This window comes from Anomaloglossus baeobatrachus, chromosome 7 (assembly GCF_048569485.1).
Source record: "Anomaloglossus baeobatrachus isolate aAnoBae1 chromosome 7, aAnoBae1.hap1, whole genome shotgun sequence".
In the NCBI taxonomy this organism is placed as follows: Eukaryota; Metazoa; Chordata; class Amphibia; order Anura; family Aromobatidae; genus Anomaloglossus; species Anomaloglossus baeobatrachus.
Window position 1 is genome coordinate 295,930,147 of NC_134359.1, and position 25,467 is coordinate 295,955,613.

Below are 25,467 nucleotides of genomic sequence, written 5' to 3' on the forward strand. Positions count from 1 at the left end.
CCTTCCGCATTGCCGGCAGCCGCAGGTAAGCTGTGTTCGTCGTTCCCGGGGTGTCACACGGAGCGATGTGTGCTGCCACGGGAACGACGAACAACCGGCGCGCAGAAGGAGGAACAACATTATGGAAATGAACGACGTCTCAACGAGCAACGATAAGGTGAGTATTTTTGCTCGTTCACAGTCGTTCGGTGGTGTCACACGCTACGACATCTCTAACGATGCCGGATGTGCGTCACGGAATCCGTGCCCCCGACGACAGATCGCCCGATATATCGTACCGTGTGACGGGGCCCTTAGGTTGAAAGAAAGGGATCAATCAAATACGCTATGTACTTTTCCGAGGTAATTTTCCCACTTTCAGGGACCTTAAAGAAGTTACCAGTAGTGTTGAGCGGACCCGGACTTTAAAAATGCGGATCCGCGCGGTTTCAGCGTTAGATCCGGATCCGAGCCGGACGCGGGATTCCGGGTGCACAATCCGTATTCGGCTCTTTTTTCTCTTTTCTCTCCTCGGATCTGGACTTCATTGTCAACCTGCCACTGATCCGCCGGACCCGGATTATTAGCAATCCGCTCAACTCTAGTTACCAGCTCTCTCCCCGTGATTATGGCCCAGGCATGACTCCACCACCTCCTTCCTGATGTCGCAGCACATAATGGACATGGCGTCCGTCCACCAACCACACACATGGACTATTATTTACACATGGACCATTAACTAAATGAGAAAGCTTCTCCTCTACCCTGATAAACATGTTCTGCACCCAGATTATACACCGCTGCCATCCATCCCCTCAGGACCTATGACAGACTGGTACCTATGGCACATTAGTCCCTGATTGCAGGGCGCCAATGGGTTGTCATGGCAGCCGGGGGTCCGCTGATGACCCCTGTGTCTTCCTGCATATGCCAGCTGCCCTTATATGTTCTCCCTTATAAATGGGAATGTCCTGTTCTTGCCGGAGAACACATCTGTCTCCACTATGGAGATTTATGAAAGGACAGGCTGTTGCAACCCAACCAATCAGGATGCAGCTTTCATTTTTTATAAGGCTTTTGAAAAATATAAGCTGTATTTTAATTGGTTGCTATGGACAAGTTTTTAAACAGTGAGCTTATAGCAACCAATCAGAGCGCTGCTTTCATTTCCTATACTGCCCTTGAAAAATGAAAGCTGGACTGTGATTGGTTATCTTAGCCGCTGTAGGTCAGGGTTATAAGCAGTTATGAGCGTCCTCCATTTTGGTGGTGATTATTAATATGAGTCACCAGGAATTAGTTTTGCCTCACAGGACGTGACTCCAGTCCGCCATTACTCAGCGTAAGCGCAGCCAATAGCGCTTCGAGTCCACCCTGCCCTGACGTCACTAACAGTCACCGCCTCTTTTACCGCTGAGACATTCCACCAATCAGCAGCGACCTCGCCTTTGAGCAATCAGAGCGCAGCTGGTGGGCGTGTCTTCATCCCACTCCTCACGCAACGGAAAGAGGCGTGGTCCTGAGGGGGGAGGAGTTCGAATTCCTCCGTCATCCTCAGCCAATCGGATCGTTCGTTTCTTGGTGACGCGAGCGCGCTGCGTGCTCCTCCTCCATTCACAGAAGTATCGCCGCCGTCTCCGGGGAGAGGCCTTGTCGGGCGTGCGGTGACGTCATTAGCCGGCGGAGCTCGGGACCGGCGCGCACGTGATCGCCTCGTACTCGGGACTGTTTGCGGTTATCAGTGTGACCATGGGGGACGGAGAGAAGCTGAACCTGGACTCCATCATACAGCGGCTGCTGGAGGGTGAGGACGGCGCCTCGTGTGCGGGGGAGTGTGCACGGGGGCGGAGGGGCGGCGGCGGCGGCGGCGCTCAGCAACCGCTGCAGACAGTCACATTGATGCTGTGGCCCTATGACGTTACCACGACAGCCGTGCACCGGCGGAAGGGACCACATCCGCCTCCACAGGGCATCCCTTACCCTACACACCGCAGCCCCCCATATAGGGCTCCGGACCCCGGCATCACCACAGGATACAAATGTCCGGTCAGCCCGCGCTATACTCCGCACTGACGTTACCACGACAGCCGTGCACCTGCGGAAGGGACCACATCCGCCTCCACAGGGCATCCGTTACCCTACACACCGCAGCCCCCCATATATAGGGCTCCGGACCCCGGCATCACCCACAGGATACAAACATCCGGTCAGCCCGCGCTATACTCCGCACTGACGTTACCACGACAGCCGTGCACCTGCGGAAGGGACCACATCCGCCTCCACAGGGCATCCCTTACCCTACACACCGCAGCCCCCCCATATAGTGCTCCGGACCCCGGCATCACCCACAGGATACAAACGTCCGGTCAGCCCGCGCTATACTCCGCACTGACGTTACCACGACAGCCGTGCACCTGCGGAAGGGACCACATCCGCCTCCACAGGGCATCCCTTACCCTACACACCGCAGTCCCCCCATATATAGGGCTCCGGACCCTGCATCACCACAGGATACAAATGTCCGGTCAGCCCGCGCTATACTCCGCACTGACGTTACCACGACAGCCGTGCACCTGCGGAAGGGACCACATCCGCCTCCACAGGGCATCCCTTACCCTACACACCGCAGCCCCCCCATATATAGGGCTCCGGACCCCGGCATCACCCACAGGATGCAAACGTCCGGTCAGCCCACGCTATACTCCGCACTGACGTTACCACGACAGCCGTGCACCTGCGGAAGGGACCACATCCGCCTCCACAGGGCATCCCTTACCCTACACACCGCAGTGCCCCCCATATATAGGGCTCCGGACCCCGGCATCACCCACAGGATACAAATGTCCGGTCAGCCCGCGCTATACTCTGCACTGACGTTACCACGACAGCCGTGCACCTGCGGAAGGGACCACATCCGCCTCCACAGGGCATCCCTTACCCTACACACCGCAGCCCCCCATATATAGGGCTCCGGACCCCGGCATCACCCATAGGATACAAACGTCCGGTCAGCCCGCGCTATACTCCGCACTGACGTTACCACGACAGCCGTGCACCTGCGGAAGGGACCACATCCGCCTCCACAGGGCATCCCTTACCCTACACACCGCAGTGCCCCCCATATATAGGGCTCCGGACCCCGGCATCACCCACAGGATACAAATGTCCGGTCAGCCCGCGCTATACTCTGCACTGACGTTACCACGACAGCCGTGCACCTGCGGAAGGGACCACATCCGCCTCCACAGGGCATCCCTTACCCTACACACCGCAGCCCCCCATATATAGGGCTCCGGACCCCGGCATCACCCATAGGATACAAACGTCCGGTCAGCCCGCGCTATACTCCGCACTGACGTTACCACGACAGCCGTGCACCTGCGGAAGGGACCACATCCGCCTCCACAGGGCATCCCTTACCCTACACACCGCAGCCCCCCATATATAGGGCTCCGGACCCCGGCATCACCCACAGGATACAAACGTCCGGTCAGCCCGCGCTATACTCCGCACTGACGTTACCACGACAGCCGTGCACCTGCGGAAGGGACCACATCCGCCTCCACAGGGCATCCCTTACCCTACACACCGCAGTGCCCCCCATATATAGGGCTCCGGACCCCGGCATCACCCACAGGATACAAATGTCCGGTCAGCCCGCGCTATACTCTGCACTGACGTTACCACGACAGCCGTGCACCTGCGGAAGGGACCACATCCGCCTCCACAGGGCATCCCTTACCCTACACACCGCAGCCCCCCATATATAGGGCTCCGGACCCCGGCATCACCCATAGGATACAAACGTCCGGTCAGCCCGCGCTATACTCCGCACTGACGTTACCACGACAGCCGTGCACCTGCGGAAGGGACCACATCCGCCTCCACAGGGCATCCCTTACCCTACACACCGCAGTGCCCCCCATATATAGGGCTCCGGACCCCAGCATCACCCACAGGATACAAATGTCCGGTCAGCCCGCGCTATACTCTGCACTGACGTTACCACGACAGCCGTGCACCTGCGGAAGGGACCACATCCGCCTCCACAGGGCATCCGTTACCCTACACACCGCAGCCCCCCATATATAGGGCTCCGGACCCCGGCATCACCCACAGGATACAAACGTCCGGTCAGCCCGCGCTATACTCTGCACTGACGTTACCACGACAGCCGTGCACCGGCGGAAGGGACCACATCCGCCTCCACAGGGCATCCCTTACCCTACACACCGCAGTGCCCCCCATATATAGGGCTCCGGACCCCGGCATCACCCACAGGATACAAACGTCCGGTCAGCCCGCGCTATACTCTGCACTGACGTTACCACGACAGCCGTGCACCTGCGGAAGGGACCACATCCGCCTCCACAGGGCATCCCTTACCCTACACACCGCAGCCCCCCCATATATAGGGCTCCGGACCCCGGCATCACCCACAGGATGCAAACGTCCGGTCAGCCCGCGCTATACTCCGCACTGACGTTACCACGACAGCCGTGCACCTGCGGAAGGGACCACATCCGCCTCCACAGGGCATCCCTTACCCTACACACCGCAGCCCCCCATATATAGGGCTCCGGACCCCGGCATCACCCACAGGATACAAACGTCCGGTCAGCCCGCGCTATACTCCGCACTGACGTTACCACGACAGCCGTGCACCTGCGGAAGGGACCACATCCGCCTCCACAGGGCATCCCTTACCCTACACACCGCAGTGCCCCCCATATATAGGGCTCCGGACCCCGGCATCACCCACAGGATACAAATGTCCGGTCAGCCCGCGCTATACTCTGCACTGACGTTACCACGACAGCCGTGCACCTGCGGAAGGGACCACATCCGCCTCCACAGGGCATCCCTTACCCTACACACCGCAGCCCCCCATATATAGGGCTCCGGACCCCGGCATCACCCATAGGATACAAACGTCCGGTCAGCCCGCGCTATACTCCGCACTGACGTTACCACGACAGCCGTGCACCTGCGGAAGGGACCACATCCGCCTCCACAGGGCATCCCTTACCCTACACACCGCAGCCCCCCATATATAGGGCTCCGGACCCCGGCATCACCCACAGGATACAAACGTCCGGTCAGCCCGCGCTATACTCCGCACTGACGTTACCACGACAGCCGTGCACCTGCGGAAGGGACCACATCCGCCTCCACAGGGCATCCCTTACCCTACACACCGCAGTGCCCCCCATATATAGGGCTCCGGACCCCGGCATCACCCACAGGATACAAATGTCCGGTCAGCCCGCGCTATACTCTGCACTGACGTTACCACGACAGCCGTGCACCTGCGGAAGGGACCACATCCGCCTCCACAGGGCATCCCTTACCCTACACACCGCAGCCCCCCATATATAGGGCTCCGGACCCCGGCATCACCCATAGGATACAAACGTCCGGTCAGCCCGCGCTATACTCCGCACTGACGTTACCACGACAGCCGTGCACCTGCGGAAGGGACCACATCCGCCTCCACAGGGCATCCCTTACCCTACACACCGCAGTGCCCCCCATATATAGGGCTCCGGACCCCAGCATCACCCACAGGATACAAATGTCCGGTCAGCCCGCGCTATACTCTGCACTGACGTTACCACGACAGCCGTGCACCTGCGGAAGGGACCACATCCGCCTCCACAGGGCATCCGTTACCCTACACACCGCAGCCCCCCATATATAGGGCTCCGGACCCCGGCATCACCCACAGGATACAAACGTCCGGTCAGCCCGCGCTATACTCTGCACTGACGTTACCACGACAGCCGTGCACCGGCGGAAGGGACCACATCCGCCTCCACAGGGCATCCCTTACCCTACACACCGCAGTGCCCCCCATATATAGGGCTCCGGACCCCGGCATCACCCACAGGATACAAACGTCCGGTCAGCCCGCGCTATACTCCGCACTGACGTTACCACGACAACCGTGCACCTGCGGAAGGGACCACATCCGCCTCCACAGGGCATCCCTTACCCTACACACCGCAGTGCCCCCCATATATAGGGCTCCGGACCCCGGCATCACCCACAGGATACAAACATCCGGTCAGCCCGCGCTATACTCCGCACTGACGTTACCACGACAGCCGTGCACCTGCGGAAGGGACCACATCCGCCTCCACAGGGCATCCGTTACCCTACACACCGCAGCCCCCCATATATAGGGCTCCGGACCCCGGCATCACCCACAGGATACAAATGTCCGGTCAGCCCGCGCTATACTCTGCACTGACGTTACCACGACAGCCGTGCACCTGCGGAAGGGACCACATCCGCCTCCACAGGGCATCCCTTACCCTACACACCGCAGTGCCCCCCATATATAGGGCTCCGGACCCCGGCATCACCCATAGGATACAAGTGTCTGGTCAGCCCGCGCTATACTCTGCACTGACGTTACCACGACAGCCGTGCACCTGCGGAAGGGACCACATCCGCCTCCACAGGGCATCCCTTACCCTACACACCGCAGTGCCCCCCATATATAGGGCTCCGGACCCCGGCATCCCCCACAGGATACAAATGTCCGGTCAGCCCGCGCTATACTCCGCACTGACGTTACCACGACAGCCGTGCACCTGCGGAAGGGACCACATCCGCCTCCACAGGGCATCCCTTACCCTACACACCGCAGTGCCCCCCATATATAGGGCTCCGGACCCCGGCATCACCCATAGGATACAAGTGTCTGGTCAGCCCGCGCTATACTCTGCACTGACGTTACCACGACAGCCGTGCACCTGCGGAAGGGACCACATCCGCCTCCACAGGGCATCCCTTACCCTACACACCGCAGTGCCCCCCATATATAGGGCTCCGGACCCCGGCATCCCCCACAGGATACAAATGTCCGGTCAGCCCGCGCTATACTCCGCACTGACGTTACCACGACAGCCGTGCACCTGCGGAAGGGACCACATCCGCCTCCACAGGGCATCCCTTACCCTACACACCGCAGTGCCCCCCATATATAGGGCTCCGGACCCCGGCATCACCACAGGATACAAATGTCCGGTCAGCCCGCGCTATACTCCGCACTGACGTTACCACGACAGCCGTGCACCTGCGGAAGGGACCACATCCGCCTCCACAGGGCATCCCTTACCCTACACACCGCAGTGCCCCCTATATATAGGGCTCCGGACCCCGGCATTACCCACAGGATACAAATGTCCGGTCAGCCCGCGCTATACTCCGCACTGACGTTACCACGACAGCCGTGCACCTGCGGAAGGGACCACATCCGCCTCCACAGGGCATCCCTTACCCTACACACCGCAGTGCCCCCCATATATAGGGCTCCGGACCCCGGCATCACCACAGGATACAAATGTCCGGTCAGCCCGCGCTATACTCCGCACTGACGTTACCACGACAGCCGTGCACCTGCGGAAGGGACCACATCCGCCTCCACAGGGCATCCCTTACCCTACACACCGCAGTGCCCCCCATATATAGGGCTCCGGACCCCGGCATTACCCACAGGATACAAATGTCCGGTCAGCCCGCGCTATACTCCGCACTGACGTTACCACGACAGCCGTGCACCTGCGGAAGGGACCACATCCGCCTCCACAGGGCATCCCTTACCCTACACACCGCAGTGCCCCCATATAGGGCTCCGGACCCTGCATCACCCACAGGATACAAATGTCCGGTCAGCCCGCACTATACTCCGCACTGACGTTACCACGACAGCCGTGCACCGGCGGAAGGGACCACATCCGCCTCCACAGGGCATGCCTTACCCTACACACCGCAGCCCCCCATATATATGGCTCCGGACCCCGGCATCACCACAGGATACAAATGTCCGGTCAGCCCGCACTATACTCCGCACTGACGTTACCACGACAGCCGTGCACCTGCGGAAGGGACCACATCCGCCTCCACAGGGCATCCCTTACCCTACACACCGCAGCCCCCCCATATAGGGCTCCGGACCCCGGCATCACCCATAGGATACAAACGTCCGGTCAGCCCGCGCTATACTCCGCACTGACGTTACCTTGACAGCCATGCACCTGCGGAAGGGACCACATCCGCCTCCACAGGGCATCCCTTACCCTACACACCGCAGTGCCCCCATATAGGGCTCCGGACCCTGCATCACCCACAGGATACAAACGTCCGGTCAGCCCGTGCTATACTCCGCACTGACGTTACCACGACAGCCGTGCACCTGCGGAAGGGACCACATCCGCCTCCACGGGGCATCCCTTACCCTACACACCGCAGTGCCCCCATATAGTGCTCCGGACCCTGCATCACCCACAGGATACAAACGTCCGGTCAGCCCGTGCTATACTCCGTACTGACGTTACAAAACGTCACTTCAGAGTCACCGGCTGCAGGAATATGGGGCCAACGCAGCCAGATAGAGAAGGCAGAGGGGGTCTGTTACCGTTTCTGCCTTCCTTTTATCCGCAGCCCTTATAGGGAACCTGTCACCAAGTTTACCTCTATAGCCTGCAACCTGAGATACTTTACAATCAATATTCTGGAATACTGTATATAAGAGTCCAGGCTGCTGTGTATAACATAGAAAGCACCGTTATTATAGTCACCTAGGGAAGGCGGTCCATTACGATGAGTGTCTCTGGTTTCGGTCCGGCGCCTCCTCCATCTTTTACAATCGCCGTCCTCCTTCCCAGCTCTTTGCAGATGATGCGTCCTACATCATTCACACACTGGCTGCCATTACGGTCCTGCGCAGGCGCACGCTGATACTGCTGAGGCCAGAGCAAAGTACTGTAATGCGCAGGCGCAAGGAAAAGCTATACAGTGCTGTGATCAGATCAAAGTGCGCATGCGCAGGACCACAATGGCGGCCTCTGTGTGGATAATGTAGGACGCGTCATCCACACAGCACTGGGAAGGAGGATGGAGATCACACAAGATGGAAGAGGAGCCGGACCAAGAGCAGTGACACTTACCGGATCAGACCCCCCCCCCTCGGTGAGTATAACTGTGTTTACGTTCTACAGAGCGGCCTGGGCTCTTATATACAGTGCTCTGTAACAGTACTTTATATAAGGGCTCACTGGTGGGCTCCACAGCTCATAAGGGGGAAAAACCTGGTGACAGATTCCCTTTTTGCATACAAATTGGGGAGCACTGACAGTGCTTCCACCTCCGGACCCAGTGTTCATTATCATCGCTCTCCTGAGGCTCATGTGACATTCGCTGCAGGGCTCATGCAGTATATGAAAGTCATGCAAGCCTTTGGAGGAAGGCAGAAAATAAAAAAGAACCCTGTGTATTAGCAAAAAAAGAGGAAAAAAATGAAAGTGAGCCTGGTCAGGAAGGGGATAATGTCCAGATCCTGCAGTGGTTGAGCGTTGCCCATGTCCAGGATGTTTCGGGAGCTTTGAGACCTCTCAAGTGTAAACAGGTCCGTCACAAAGGGAATTAAAACCTTTGTTGTGCTGCCTGCGGGGCTCTGCGGCTGGTGGCGGTGGCCTGCGGGGCTCTGCGGCTGGCGGCGGTGGCCTGCGGGGCTCTGTGGCTGGCGGCGGTGGCCTGCGGGGCTCTGTCTGCGGCTGGTGGCGGTGGCCTGCGGGGCTCTGTCTGTGGCTGGCGGCGGTGGCCTGCGGGGCTCTGGCGGCGGTGGCCTGCGGGGCTCTGCGGCTGGCGGCGGTGGCCTGCGGGGCTCTGTGGCTGGCGGCGGTCAGCTCCGTTTGTTATGGATACGTTTTTTTTATTTTTTTACTATTGGATGTGTGAACAGAGCTGTACAGGATGTCGAAGAATCTGATAATTCCGCCTCACTCACCCCCCCCACCCCACCCTTTCCCAAAAAAAACCAAACCCAGTTGCGGCCATGTGAGCTGATGTTATGGCTATTGGAGTCAGGGGAGGAAAAGTTAAAAAAACAAAAAAAACAAAGAGAAATTGTCCTCGTCATTGTAGGCGCTGTGCAGACGTCTGAGTGCTTACGGTCGCACCGGATGCGGTCAGGATTCTCCGCTGTTGCTTCTGAGCTGTGGACATGTCTTCACGTCTGCGGTTTCTAGACTTCCAGCCACATTCCAACTAGTCGTGCGCGGCCTCATTCCATTCACTTGTACTGATGAGACTGAGCACGACTAGTCTGCATGTGACCTGGGGAGGGCGCTCCTGTAGACAGGTCAGGCCGTGGCTTGGTTGCACCCCTGTCCGTACTGTACATCTCTGGAATTATCCCCCATTACTAGACATGAGAGATACGGAGGCAAAGTAACGTGGATCTATAAAGTGAGTTGTACATTTTATTATAACCAGCAAAATACCGGCGGCTTCACTCACAGGAAATGTTACATTGTTGGTTGCGCTCCCAAAGGTCACGTTAAGGCTACATTCACATGACCGTTCCATTTTTGCGGGCCGTAAAAAAGGTCCGTTTTTAAAACTTTTTCTCGGATGCATCCATGTGACTTCCGTTCCATATACGGTCCGTGTGTCATCCATGTGCCTTTCGTTTTTTTGCGGACCGCAAAAAAACGGAAGCAGCAAGAAAGATAAATGAGTAGATATAGAGATGGATAGATCTAGAGACAGAGAGGAATGAATATATAGATGGATGGATAGATGAGAAAGACCTATATAATGTCCCACCCCCCCTGCATATTCTAAGCTGGCACCCTTTTGTGACTTTCATGTGGCACTAAAGGGTGCCTAGCCTTGTATTTAGCCAAAAAATAAATAAATAATTTAAAAAAAAAAAATGACATTAGGTCCCCCCATCTTTTGTAGCCAGCTAGGGTAAAGCAGACGGCTGCGGACCACAGCTGGCAGCTGTACCTTGGCTGGTAATCCAAAACTGAGGGCACCCCACTCTGTTATTTTAAATTAAATAAATAATTTAAAACAAAAAACCTGGGGTCCCCCCCCAAATTGGATCACCAGCCAAGGTAAAGCAGACAGCTGTGGTCTGGTATTCTCAGACTTTGGAGGTCCACCGTTATTGGACACTCCCCAGCCTAAAAATAGCAGGCCACAGCCGCCCCAGAAGTGGCGCATCCATTAGATGCGCCAATCCTGGTGCTTCGCACCAACTCATCCCGTTGCCCTGGTGCGGTGGCAAACGGGGTAATATATGGGGTTGATACCAGATGTGTAATGTCACCTGGCATCAGGCCCTGGGGTTAGTGATGTCACGCGTTTATCAGATACTCGACATCACCAACCCAGTCAGTAATTAAAAAAAATTGCCAAAGTTTTTTTATTTGAAAAAACACTCCCCACATTCCCTCTTTCAACAATTTATTGAAAAGAACAATCAATTCCAGGTGCGGTGTAATCCAATAAGGAGGTCCCACAGCGACCCATACCATAGTCACTGTCCCAGTCAATGAAGAACAGAATGTTCTCCATTGGCTGAGAGAGCAATGCAGTGACCTGAGCTAACATCAATAGCCCAGGTCACTGCAGGGGATGCCGAGCGCTGCTGTCAGGAGCATAGATGAGATCATTACCTGCTGTGATGATCTCCTGCTCTCCTGACGTCAAAGCTGTCCCTGACTTCTATGCCTGCCGCGCTCACACCGAAGAATCGCGGGTGCCCGTGATGTCACCGCTAGTGACAGTTTTGGGCTGCCCGCGAGACGTGACATGAGAACGCGGTGGGCATAGAAGGCAGTGACAGCGCTGACGTCAGGAGAGCAGGAGATCGTCACAGCAGGTAATGATCTCATGTAACCTCCTGACAGCAGCGCTCGTCACCCCCGCGGCTGCATGCACTGCAGTGTGAGAAGCTGCTGATACTGCAGGGTGGGCAGACACTGACACACTGCAGTGCGGGCAGCCGCGGGGCTGCAGCGGGACACAGACTGCACGGGCACCCGACCGAGGTCACACGGAAGTGCTTCCGTGTGGCTTCTGGGAATTTTCTCACATGTTAGTGATGAAAGCTCCTCCCAGTCAGGATGTTCTAGTGTCCAGAGCAGCCAATCAGAGCTCAGCTTTCCCTTCACTGCTGATAGCTGCACTCTGGTTGCTATAGGCAACCGAACGATCTTACTGTGAGGCGATTCTCATAAATGAGCCCCAGTTACTTGCGATGGTTAGACTTTAGAGCGGGTTGTCAGGTTGCCACCACCGTAGTGACTAAATGGTTGCTTCCCCTTTAAGAGCTTGGGGGGATACTTTGGACAAAAATTGTTGTTCTACATTAAAAACGCAGACGTCCATTTTCTCCTTTATTTCTAAAAAGCCTAAATTCAGGGGGTCAAATCTCGTGAAGAAGTCAAGATTTCAAGTTCTAAAGGGAACCTGTCAGGTCCAATATGCACCCGGGACCACGAGCAGTTCTGGGTGTATATTGCTAGTCCCTGTACCTAGTAGCAGAGATAAAGAGATCTTTAGAAAAAGTATTTATAAAGATCCTTTATGATATGCTAATGAGCGAGGGACTAGTCCCCTGGGCGTTACTTCCCTTGGCTAGTTGGCCCCCTTAGTGCGCCCACAGGGACGTATTTACATGCTATCATGCTGATGAATGCGCAGCGTCAGAAGATGGTCGATGTCACCTCTCTGCTGCCATCGCCGCCTGCTCAGTGCACATGGTCAGAAGTCCCGGCACTTCCAGTCATGCGTACTATGAAACCAAGTGTACACGTCCCGGCTTCAAACTGGTGTAGTGTGCATGACCGGATGTCCGGGGCCATTCTGATCATTCACACGGAGCTGAAAACCAGCGGTGGCGGCAGAGGTGAGAGCAACCATCCTCTTATGCTGTGCATGCATTAGCATGTTAGCACGCCCAAAGGGGAGTACTTGTATGCTAAGGGGGTCAACTAGCCAAGGGAAGTAACGCCCAGGGGACTAGTCCCTGGCCTTATTATTGTATTATAAATCTTTAGAAATACTTTTCCTACAGATCTCTTTATTTATGCTAGTGTATACAGGGACGGTGAGGCAGGGATTAGCAATATACACCCAGAACTGCTCGTGATTCTGCATATTGCACCGGACAGGTTCCCTTTAATGTTGGCAGGGTCAGTCTGGTGTTATAGACAGGCCGTGCACAAGAGCACTTCCATCAAGTAACAACTGTGGTTTTGTGTTCATTGGGCTCCACACACAGATATTCTGCATATAGAGGAGGGAAGACTGCCATTCCATCACCGGGGACTTAGGTCCGAGGCCGCCCCCTGATCACAGCCCGGAGCATTACCCTCATCTGTACAGGGGGCACAATGCAGTCAGGGGGTAACGTCCTCCATCAGACGCAGACAGAGCAGTGCGATCCATCCCTGCACAGCACGGCTCCTCCAGAGTCCAGAGGTGGCGGCTTTAGGCCCTGTGCACACGCTGCGCTTTTTTTCAGATGCACTTGTGGCACCAATCCTGCTCGCATTTCCTTCCCCAGCAAAGTCTGAGATTTCATTTTTGCAGTGGTTTTTTTGGCTGCATCTTTGTGGTGACCACTGTAGCATGTCAGTCCATTTTGCGTTTTGTCCCTGCGTTTCTTGCTAGTGATGGGAGAATTCGAAGATCAGTCCTCCTCCGACTCAGGGTCTGAGGGGAATAGATCCCTGGTATCTGGCCCGATGCCAGTCCCCATATTATCTATGGGGACCAGAATCCGGCGTAAAGGGGTAGGAGCATATTTGCTGATTCACCGGGGGCGGCTGTCACACTGCTCCCGCAACCTCTCATTCTTCCCAGGCCGCTCATTACCTTCATTGAATATGCACTGCTTCCCCCGCCCACCGGCATCTGTGATTGGAGTCAGACACACCCCCAGCCTGAGTGACAGCTGTCTGACTGCAACCAATCACAGACACCAGTGGGCTGGTCTAATATTGTACAGTAAATAATAAATTAAAAAAATTGGCATAGGATCCCTCCATATTATGATACCCAGCACAGATAAAGCCGGACAGCTGGGGTCTGGTATTCTCAGGCTATTGATACCCATGGTTATTGGGCACCCACCACCCTAAAAGTATCAGCCTGCAGCCACCTGGAATTACTGCATCTATTAGATGCGACAGTCCAAGGCACTTTACCTCTCTCTTCCTGATTGCGCTGGTGCAGTAGCAATCAGGGTAATAAGGAGATAATAGCAGACCACAGCTGCCACCAAGTCCTAGATTAGTGATGGGGAGGGTCTATGAGAACCCCTTCTCCTTCCCATCACTAATCTGTAAGTGAAAAGAAATAAACACAAACACCGAAATAATGCGTTATTTGGAATAAAAGACAAAAAACACCCTCTTTCACCACTTTATTAACCCCCAAAACACCCCTGTAGGTCTGACGTAATCTACATGACGCTTCCAGCACTGCTACATCTGAAGCTCACAGTGAGCGCCCTTTGCATGGAGCTCACAGCGGGCAGTTATGTTAGAGACTTAAGTGATATACGGCTCGTCATTGAAGGTGCACGACCATGAAGCTCCCAGCAGGTGCAGTGTTTGGGGTCAGCAGAGCGGTGGCGACTTTTCTGCTCTCAGCACTCAGCCCCCCGCTCTGTAACGTTACGTGATCTCCACTTCTGGCTAAGGTGCTGCGGTTCCTTCCACTTTAATAATGATGGGGCTGTATGTTATATGTGGAGAGGGGGGGGGAGATAGTAAGGGTGGGGCGACGGGGCCTGATGGGCTGAGGCTCATTTATTGGGAGTTGGGCGCTGTGGCTCGTTTATCGGTACTGGCGGGGACACAGGCTCGTTTATCGGTAGTGGCGGAGGCCCGTTTATCGGTGGTGGCGGGGGCGGAGGCCCGTTATTCGGCGGGGGCGGAGGCCCGTTATTCGGCGGGGGCGGAGGCCCGTTATTCGGCGGGGGCGGAGGCCCGTTATTCGGCGGGGGCGGAGGCCCGTTATTCGACGGGGGCGGGGGACTGCGGCCCGTTATTCGGCGGGGGCGGGGGACTGCGGCCCGTTATTCGGCGGGGGCGGGGGACTGCGGCCCGTTATTCGGCGGTGGCGGGGGACTGCGGCCCGTTATTCGGCGGTGGCGGGGGACTGCGGCCCGTTATTCGGCGGTGGCGGGGGACTGCGGCCCGTTATTCGGCGGTGGCGGGGGACTGCGGCCCGTTATTCGGCGGTGGCGGGGGACTGCGGCCCGTTATTCGGCGGTGGCGGGGGACTGCGGCCCGTTATTCGGCGGTGGCGGGGGACTGCGGCCCGTTATTCGGCGGTGGCGGGGGACTGCGGCCCGTTATTCGGCGGTGGCGGGGGACTGCGGCCCGTTATTCGGCGGTGGCGGGGGACTGCGGCCCGTTATTCGGCGGTGGCGGGGGACTGCGGCCCGTTATTCGGCGGTGGCGGGGGACTGCGGCCCGTTATTCGGCGGGGGACTGCGGCCCGTTATTCGGCGGGGGACTGCGGCCCGTTATTCGGCGGGGGACTGCGGCCCGTTATTCGGCGGGGGACTGCGGCCCGTTATTCGGCGGGGGACTGCGGCCCGTTATTCGGCGGGGGACTGCGGCCCGTTATTCGGCGGGGGACTGCGGCCCGTTATTCGGCGGGGGACTGCGGCCCGTTATTCGGCGGGGGACTGCGGCCCGTTATTCGGCGGGGGACTGCGGCCCGTTATTCGGCGGGGGACTGCGGCCCGTTATTCGGCGGGGGACTGCGGCCCGTTATTCGGCGGGGGACTGCGGCCCGTTATTCGGCGGGGGACTGCGGCCCGTTATTCGGCGGTGGCGGGGGACTGCGGCCCGTTATTCGGCGGGGGACTGCGGCCCGTTATTCGGCGGTGGCGGGGGACTGCGGCCCGTTATTCGGCGGGGGACTGCGGCCCGTTATTCGGCGGTGGCGGGGGACTGCGGCCCGTTTGCCGGTGGGTGGTGCCTTGCATCCTCTCTTCCATTATCTGTTCACAGACCCATAAGAATCCAGTATTTTAAAGGGGATGTCCAGGATTATTTTGTCTTTTGCAGTCTTCCCATCTGATGACCCCCGAGGCTCCCACCAGTCTTCACCTGTCCTGCAGTGATGATGTGCTGACCGTGTCCATGTGACTGGAGCAGCCAATCACAGGCCACGTAGATACATGCCTCCATCACTGTGGCGGATGGGCGCGGCCATCGCACCGAAGCTACAGGACAAATAACAGAGGCCTATGAGACCCCTGCAGCGGGAAATCGCTGGGCGGGATGTTATATCTCATTTTTTTTTGGTTTTTTTTTTAATGCTTCCTAAAAGAAAACCTGGACCTCCCCTCTATAGGATTGTGTGACCATAAATCAGAAAATGTGACAATCCTGGTCCGCTCTGATCTCGCGCCTTCTGCTGTATCGTATAATGGGGCAAGCAAACAATGGCGGCGGGATTACGCCATGTGACCTCGTTCAGAGGAAAGTGTCCGGTAGTGGTAAGCGATGGCACCTCGGTAATGTGCGGACTGTGCGTCCTGATGAGGTGCACGCAGGAGATCCCCCGGGCACTTATTGCCACGTGTTGCATCAGTCTGCGCTGCAGCTCGTCTCATAAATGTCAGGTTTATTAGAAAGGATCAGGGAAAAAAGCCAAAGATCCGGGGAGCAAAAAACGATCATGGAAAGAAACGGCTGCGGCCACAGAGGCTGCACCACTGCGTCGCAGGCGTTGTACAGTGGATACAGAAAGTATTCACACCCCTTTAAATTTTTCACTCTTTGTTTCATTGCAGCCATTTGGTAAATTCTCATTAATGTACACTCTGCCCCCATCCCCCATCTTGTCAGGAAAAGAAACAGAAATGTAGACATTTTTGCAAATTTATTAAACAAGAACAACTTGACTATCACATGGTCATAAGTATTCAGCCCCTTTGCTCAGACACTCATATGTAAGTCCCATGCTGTCCATTTCCTTGTGATCCTCCTTGAGATGGTTCTGCGCCTTCATTGGAGTCCAGCTGTGTGTAATTACACTGATGGGACTTGATTTGGAAAGGCGCACACCTGTCTATATAAGACCTCACAGCGCATGTCACACCAAATGAGGATCATGAGGTCAAAGGAACTGCTCAAGGAGCTCAGAGACAGAATTGTGGCAAGGCACAGATCTGGCCAAGGTTACAAAAGAATTTCTGTAGTACTCAATGTTCCTAAGAGCATAGTGGCCTCCATAATCCTTAAATGGAAGAAGTTTGGGACCCCCAGAATTCTTCCTAGACCCGGCCGTCCACCCAAACTGAGCAATCGTGGGAGAAGAGCCTTGGTGAGAGAGGTAAAGAAGATCCCCAAGATCACTGTGGCTGAGCTCCAGACATGCAGTCGGGAGATGGGAGAAAGTTACACAAAGTCACCTATCACTGCAGCCTCCACCAGTCGGGACTTTATGGCAGAGTGGCCCGACGGAAGCCTCTCTTCAGTGCAAGACATATGAAAGCCGCATAGTTTGAAAAAGAATACATGAAGGACTCCCAGACTATGAGAAATAAGATTCTCTGCTCTGATGAGACGAAGATAAAGCTTTTTGGTGATGATTCTAAGCGGTATGTGTGGAGAAAACCAGGCACTGCTCATCACCTGCCCAATACAATCCCCACAGTGAAGCATGGTGGTGGCAGCATCATGCTATGGGGGCAGGGACAGGATGACTGACTACAATTGAAGGAAAGATTAATGCGGCCAAGTACAGAGATATCCTGGAAGAAAACCTCTTCCAGACGCTCTGGACCTCAGACTTGGCAGAAGGTTCACCTTCAAACAAGACAATGACCCTAAGCACACAGCTAAAATAACAAAGGAGCGGCTTCACAACAACTCTGTGGCTATTCTTGACTGGCCCAGCCAGAGCCCTGACCTAAACCCAATTGAGCATCTCTGGAGAGACCTGAAAATGGCGTCCACCAACGTTCACCATCCAACCTGACGGCACTGGAGAGGATCTGCAAGGAAGAATGGCCAAGGATCCCCAAATCCAGGATCCCAAGAAGACTCGTGGCTGTACTAGCTCAAAAGGGAGGGGGCCTCTACTCAATACTGAGCAAAGGGGCTGAATACTTATAACCATGTGAGATTTTTTTTTTTTCTTGTTTAATAAATTTGCAAAAATTTCTACATTTCTGTTTTTTTTCTGTCAAGATGGGGGATGGGGTGCAGAGTGCACATTAATGAGGAAAAATGTGCCAAATGGCTGGAATGAAACCGAGTGAAACATTTAAAGGGGTGTGAATACTTTCCGTACCCACTGTATATAGAAATTCCTCTGCTTGTTGTTTCTCAGTGACATTTGCTTAGTTACAATCCTGATCATTGTGCATTTGCTGGTGCCAGACAGGTGCCCTGACACTGTGACCACTCTGTGCTTCCTACCACTGAATGGAAACAACGGTTTCTAGTCACTGATAGCAGCAGAGTGGGGTCTTATGTAAGGCTGAATTCCTGCAGTAATAAAGTTTTCAGCCTACGGTGTAACTGCCTCTAAAGGGTCCTCATTGGTGCACGGAGATCCCAGGACGGCGCACTCACGATGAGAAATTAGTAAAGATCATTTGCCCCCCTTCCCCTGCGTTGGGTCGCCGCCTGCCCTTTGCCCCCCCCCCCGCGCGTTGGGTCGCCGCCTCTCCTCTGCCCCCCCATCCGTTGAGTCGCCGCCTCTCCTTTGCCCCCCCCCCATCCGTTGGGTCGCCGCCTCTCCTTTGCCCCCCCCCATCCGTTGGGTCGCCGCCTCTCCTTTGCCCCCCCCATCCGTTGGGTCGCCGCCTCTCCTTTGCCCCCCCCCATCCGTTGGGTCGCCGCCTCTCCTTTGCCCCCCCCCCCCATCCGTTGGGTCGCCGCCTCTCCTTTGCCCCCCCCCCCCCATCCGTTGGGTCGCCGCCTCTCCTTTGCCCCCCCCATCCGTTGGGTCGCCGCCTCTCCTTTGCCCCCCCCCATCCGTTGGGTCGCCGCCTCTCCTTTGCCCCCCCCATCCGTTGGGTCGCCGCCTCTCCTTTGCCACCCCCCCCCCCCATCCGTTGGGTCGCCGCCTCTCCTTTGCCCCGCCCCCTCCGTTGGGTCGCCGCCTCTCCTTTGCTTCCCCCCCCCCCCTGCGTTGGGTCGCCGCCTCTCCTTGCCCCCCCGCGTTGGGTCGCCGCCTCCCCTTTGCCCCCTCCGTCATCACCTCCTTCCGCTCCATACTCCAGAGATGTAGCTGGCAGATGCTCGGCTGCAGTTTGCTTTTGCTCCGGACCCCGGTGGCCATACTTGTCATTCTGGTTTGTGCGCCTCTGTGGACGCACCCGTCCTATAATGACCCTGCGTGCAGCTGCCGGTCAGGGATGTTTGTGCGGCTGGACTGATATTTCCGGCTGGTCGAGGTTTTCTCCTCCCGTCAGGCGAGGTTGTACTCGCTCACAATGCAGCTGACAAGACTCGCTCACTTCCATTTTCACGATAGCTGCCTCTTGTCAGGGAATAGGAACGATAATGCGGATTATTCTGGAATCTCGCCATTAGTCAGTGTGAAGGACTTCTTGTATAATTAGGATATATGGGGTTCACTAGCGCCTCCTCTGGTTTGTCCAGGTCATCATTCTTTTCTCCCTTCTCTCAGTGAAAGGTTGTCGTCCCGGGAAGAACGTGCAGCTGACGGAGAACGAGATCCGCGGCTTGTGCCTAAAGTCTAGGGAGATCTTCCTCAGTCAGCCCATCCTCCTGGAGCTGGAGGCCCCCCTGAAGATCTGCGGTGAGTCTGTCCGGTCATCCTGCGTATAGATAGAGGGTGTCCGGCACTCAATATTCTAACCCCTTTTTCCCTCCTCACCAGGCGATGTACACGGACAGTATTACGACCTCCTCAGACTGTTCGAATATGGCGGATTTCCTCCAGAAAGCAACTACCTCTTCTTGGGTGACTATGTGGACCGCGGGAAACAATCCTTGGAAACAATCTGCCTCCTCCTGGCGTACAAGATCAAATACCCAGAGAACTTCTTCTTACTGCGCGGAAACCACGAGTGCGCCAGCATCAACCGCATCTACGGCTTCTACGATGAGTGTAAGTAGTGGGCGGATGAGTGCGCGGCTGACGCCGTCCTCCAGGCTTCAGAGCTTCACCTTTCATAATGCTCCTTGCCGCATTCTCCACAGGTAAAAGGCGGTATAATATAAAGCTGTGGAAGACGTTTACCGACTGCTTCAACTGCTTACCCGTCGCTGCCATCGTGGATGAGAAGATCTTTTGCTGCCATGGAGGTGAGACGTGACCGCTAATGCCCCCAGTTTACTCTAGAGGAGCTTAGCCGCATCTGTCCTCTCCTGTGTCTGATCTCCGGGACTTCTCCTAGGTCTGTCCCCCGACCTGCAGTCCATGGAGCAGGTCCGACGGATACTGCGTCCTACAGATGTCCCCGATCAGGGGCTTCTGTGTGATCTCCTGTGGTCTGATCCTGACAAAGATGTCCTTGGCTGGGGCGAAAATGATCGTGGGGTGTCCTTCACTTTCGGGGCTGATGTTGTAGCCAAATTTCTTCACAAGCATGACCTGGATCTGATCTGTAGAGCGCACCAGGTGAGGGGAATACTCAGCGGGGACCACCACAATCCCACCCATCCTCTGACTCTCCTCTGCTCTACAGGGTACACCACAATCCCATCTGTCCCCTGATCTAACCCTCCTCTGCTCTGCACAGGACCATCACAATCCCACTCGTCCCCTGATCTAACACTATCCTGCTCTGCATGAGATACTACAATCCCACCTGTCCCCTGATCTAACCCTCCTCTGCAGGGGACACCACAATCCCACCCGTCCCCTGATCTCTCTTCTGCTCTGCATGGCACTACCGCTATCCCACCCGGCCCCTGATCTAACCACCTTCTGCTCTTTGGGGGGACACCACAATCCCACCCATCCCCTGATCTAACCCTCCTCTGCACGGGACCACCGCTATCCCACCTGTCCCCTGATCTAACCCTCTTCTGCTCTGCATGGGACTACCACAATACCACCACCCGTCCTCTCATCTAACCCTCCTCTGCGGGGGACCACCATAATCCCACTACCCGTCCTCTCATCTAACCTTCATCTGCTCTGCCGGTAGGTCGTAGAGGACGGTTATGAATTCTTTGCAAAGCGACAGCTGGTGACACTTTTCTCCGCGCCCAACTACTGCGGGGAGTTTGACAATGCCGGGTCCATGATGAGCGTGGACGAGTCGCTGATGTGCTCCTTCCAGGTCAGTGTAGACCCCATTTTCCCCCTTCACATAGGACTATTCTCATTGCCTCACGTTCTTGACTCTCTTTCCTTACAGATCTTGAAGCCTGCTGACAAGAAGCTATTTGCTTACGGAGGGGTCAACCAGAGCCGCCCAGTCACCCCACCCCGAAACTCTGCTAAAAACAAGCAAAAGAAATGATCCCTTCCCCCCTCTCCTTCCCTCCGTAGCCCTTTCCCCGTTATTTCCCCCTGACACACTGACATTGACCTCCCTCCAGGACTCTTTTTTTTCCTCCGCGGAGGAGGACTCTGATGGGCTGGGAGACTTTGTTACCTCGCACTGACACCCCGGGGCTCCAGGTGCAGGGCTGAAGACCACCTGCCACCGGAGCCGTCTCTGCCTTAACCCCATGGACGCGGCGGGCAGGACGCCGTCGGGTGAGACGTGCAGAGTCCATTCCTCCTCGTGGTGCCTTACTGCAGTGTGGTGACTTACGGCAGACGCAATCTCAGGGCTTTTCTTGCACCCAACCGCCGTCGCGGCTCCTTCCTTTGTTAGCGCTCGTGCTTTGTGTCTGCATTCATTTTACGTTGCCTTTTTTTTATTTTGGTCTTTGGACTCTGTACCTATCGCGTAGATCTGCTGCAGAGGTAGGCACCCTGCGGCACTGCCAGTTTTAACCATTTAATGGCCCAGCTTGCAGCTGCTGTTGGTTCAGCAGGGTGCCCACCTCTATGCTCTCAGTGTTGAGGATGACGAATGGGCCCATCACACCCATCGATCACCGGTCCACATTGTGACCTCACTTGTTCTGGGTCCAGCAGGTGCCTTCTCCAGGACCCGGGAGCAAAAGTAAAACCACTCTTGCTGGATCCGTGATTCCCCCCTCAGGTGATCAGCCATGTGCGATGCATCATTTTTGCTCAATGTTAAGGACCACGGGCCGGGTTGGCACTTAGGGCTCGGATCATGTGGTACTGTATCCGGGGGAAGTAACCACTGTAGTGAATTGTACTGCTGTCATATCTTGCGTCTGTGTGAATACGGCTCTTACTGATCATGTCCGGTATCAGTCACGTACCTGTCGGGCGGGTGATGCCGGTGGGGGCCATTTAGCTGGAGTTCTGACTGGTACCGGTGAATGCTGGAGATTTACAAACGTCTACCTGAACTGCTGCTGAGAATTTCTTTTTTTTTTTTTATATATATATTTTGGGAATTGGCTGCGCACTCCGATCGTAGCATAGGGCTGACTGCTGAAATCGTGGCATACAGCATGCCTGCATCATGGCAAATAGGGGAACCAGCATTGTGGCATAGGGGGAGGGACACTGGCCTGATCTGCCGCAATCCATGCAATCATCACTTGTGGGAGTCCAGCTGTACTCTCGTATTGTCGCATATGGGGAGGGGGGGGGGGAGCGGCTTGTAAGTATGTCTGTGTGCGCGCAGACCGTGGCGTTTATGGGAGATTGGCTGTTCGCGTGGATTGTGGCATAAGTGGCTCCAGTTGTGCTCTCGTCTCGTAGGTGAGGGGGTCTGTGTGCGCCCTTGCGCCCTTGCGCCCTTGGCTCATGATTTAAGGGGATCAGATGAGTGCACTGATCGTGAAATATGTGGGGACAAGCCACACACTCAAATCCCGGCCTAGGTGGGGGCCCAGCTGTGTGCTTGGATGGCAGCCTAGGTGGGGCCTTTCTGCTTGCTCGGACAGTACATATGGGTTGGCTGCACACTCAGAGAATAGCCTAGGTGTGGGTCAGCTGTGCGCTCAATTGGCAGCCTAGGTGGGGCAGGCCCGGCTGTGCGCTCAATTGGCAGCCTAGGTGGGGCAGGCCCGGCTGTGCGCTCAATTGGCAGCCTAGTTGGGGCAGGCCCGGCTGTGCGCTCAATTGGCAGCCTAGTTGGGGCAGGCCCGGCTGTGCGCTCAATTGGCAGCCTAGTTGGGGCAGGCCCGGCTGTGCGCTCAATTGGCAGCCTAGGTGGGGCAGGCCCGGCTGTGCGCTCAATTGGCAGCCTAGGTGGGGCAGGCCCGGCTGTGCGCTCAATTGGCAGCCTAGGTGGGGCAGGCCCGGCTGTGCGCTCAATTGGCAGCCTTGGTGGGGCAGGCCCGGCTGTGCGCTCAATTGGCAGCCTAGGTGGGGCAGGCTCGGCTGTGCGCTCAATTGGCAGCCTAGGTGGGGTAGGCCCGGCTGTGCGCTCAATTGGCAGCCTAGGTGGGGCAGGCTCGGATGTATGCTCAATTGGCAGCCTAGGTGGGGCAGGCCTGGCTGCGCGTTCGGACGGTGGCCCAGGCGAGGCGGGCCTGGCTGCGCGTTCGGACGGTGGCCCAGGCGAGGCGGGCCCGGCTGTGCGCTTGATTGGCGGCTCAGGCGGGGCGGGTCTGGCTGCGTGCTCGGATCATGGCACTTGTCACTTTTACAATCATTTTGGAGGCTGAAATTCTAAGGTTCTGTTACAATGAATGATCTATAGAAAATGTTTGACATTCCCTCGGCTTCTGCTGAGATTGATTTCCTTCCATTCTGCTCCTGTCACACCCAGAGCTGCAACCACCATTCTACCTCGAACAGTTGGGACTCACCCCTGGCTGGGATCTTATAATGCTTTGCTCTTCAGACCACTGCATAGGCTGTAAACACTAAATGGGGGGGTGCAGCGCGTCATGGGACCAGGAGAATTGTGATTGCAGCTCTTGCTGTGACTGGCGCACAAGCAGAGATGCAGCTCCAGATCAGTACGAGCAGAAAATATACGATAATGATGTGAACCTACCGCTCAGGGACCAATAGATGCAATGACTGGGACGGGGACGGTGCCTGTGGATGATGGGAGGTGTAGTCCTCGCTCTGTGGAGCCCCTCCAGAGTTTACATATCGGTTTCTATGATAAGGGACCTGTGGGCCAGCTGATGAGTGGGGGTGGGGTAATACTGCTGTGTGTCTTTTCCCTTTTGAAAAGCTGAATTTTGGCTTTTTAATGAGAACTTTTTATCTTGTCTGAAATGAATGTAGAAATATATGGCGGCTCCTGTCTTTCTTTGGATTGGAGGGAAGGAATCTTAGAGTTCTAAGATTGAGCGTTGTCGCTATGGTAAGTAATTGATGCAAAAATGAGTACACCCCACATCAACAACTACTCGATCTAGTATTGTGTATGATCTCCATGATGTGTAAGGACAGGGCCGAGTCTTCTAGGCATTGAAGGAACAAGTCGGAGACCATGCAACATCGATATTCTTCAGAACAATCTCTTGGCTGGATGCTGGACGAGAGTGATGACAACTATTGATTAGGGAGAACTAAAATGCTCACTAAAACTCAGGCTGGGCCATCTCTCACCGTATTTCCCCTATGCCTACCTTACCTGGGCATGTGGAGTGTGTGTGACGTGGTCAGATACATCCTATTTAATTTATCAAGGAAAAACTTTACCTCAATGCCTATGCGGAGAATGCAAGACTTGCCAAAAATTATAAGAAAAAGGGACTCAGATACCCTCGATTTGACCTAAAGAAAGGCATCATACACATTCTGTTCAAAATATTAGGATCTATGAGGCAAAAAGTCCCACTACCTATGCACTATGTGTAAGAGCTGACAACAATTAGGAGTGATTGCAATACTCCCTGGAAGACATGTAGAGGAGGGTTCAGAAAAAAAAAAAATTCCAGCTTTTTTAAGAAGTGGGATTCTTAGACTGGTAAAGCCTAAGAATGTGCAAGTGCTGAAAAATATTTACCTCTGTGGGTACAGATCCTAAAAAAATTAGAGGGTATTAATCCATACCCTTGAAAAATGGAGTGAGGGTTGCATGATGATTCTCTAAAAATGTTGAGCTAGGGCTGCCTATGTACTGTCTTAAAATTTGGAGCAAGGGCCACCTTATGACTCCCTAAAAAATTGGAGCAGGGCCACCTGTTTACTGTCTTAAAATTTGATGCAAGGGGGCTGTATGATGACCTTGTTGATATGGTGAAGGAAAAAAAAGAAACCATTAACTGTATACTCTTTTTTTTTTTTTTTTTTTTTGGGTACACCAGAAAAAAAGGAACATTTGAATTGGCTTTGGTTCCACTGCTGTCATCCGGTTGGGTTGAGAAGTTTGGGGAAATCCAGGCCTTTTTCATTTTGATAAATCAGCCTGTCAGCATTGTCAGTTGACAGGTGGATGCGCCTATCAGTTCTTATGCCACCGGGGGCACTAAAAAGCCACTCTGACAGGCCAGCACCTCCATGGTGTAGGGGGACAGTGCAGGCCATGTGTTCAGCTTGGGTACCCAATAGTTGTATGGCACAGAGGAAACATGGAGGCTGCTGGTACAGTCCATCAAATTCCAAAAATCTTCCCTTCTTGTCAGGCTACCCCGTGCGTCAGGGTCTGGGTGGTGGGAGGGGTAATGA

The 25,467-nt window shown here is 55.4% G+C and overlaps 1 protein-coding gene across 1 annotated transcript; it reads left to right on the forward strand.

Annotated features, from left to right (window-relative positions):
- Positions 1-1,570: 1,570 nt before the first annotated feature.
- On the forward strand, positions 1,571-24,083 carry LOC142245618 (serine/threonine-protein phosphatase PP1-gamma catalytic subunit B-like). The gene is made up of 7 exons (XM_075318484.1): positions 1,571-1,783; positions 19,456-19,587; positions 19,669-19,899; positions 19,992-20,096; positions 20,189-20,412; positions 20,945-21,079; positions 21,158-24,083. Exons 1-7 carry the CDS (start codon positions 1,729-1,731, stop codon positions 21,260-21,262), a joined length of 987 nt encoding a protein of 328 aa, XP_075174599.1. The 5' UTR covers positions 1,571-1,728; the 3' UTR covers positions 21,263-24,083.
- The last annotated feature ends 1,384 nt before the right edge of the window (positions 24,084-25,467 follow it).

What these genes read in the sequence shown, in the direction of transcription:
- LOC142245618 (XM_075318484.1), top strand. Translation starts at nt 1,729, where the DNA reads ATGGGGGACGGAGAGAAGCTGAACCTGGACTCCATCATACAGCGGCTG. An exon ending in CATACAGCGGCTGCTGGAGG is followed by an intron (nt 1,784 to 19,455) that starts GTGAGGACGGCG and finishes CCCTTCTCTCAG; the next exon opens with TGAAAGGTTGTCGTCCCGGG. An exon ending in TGATCTGTAGAGCGCACCAG is followed by an intron (nt 20,413 to 20,944) that starts GTGAGGGGAATA and finishes CTCTGCCGGTAG; the next exon opens with GTCGTAGAGGACGGTTATGA.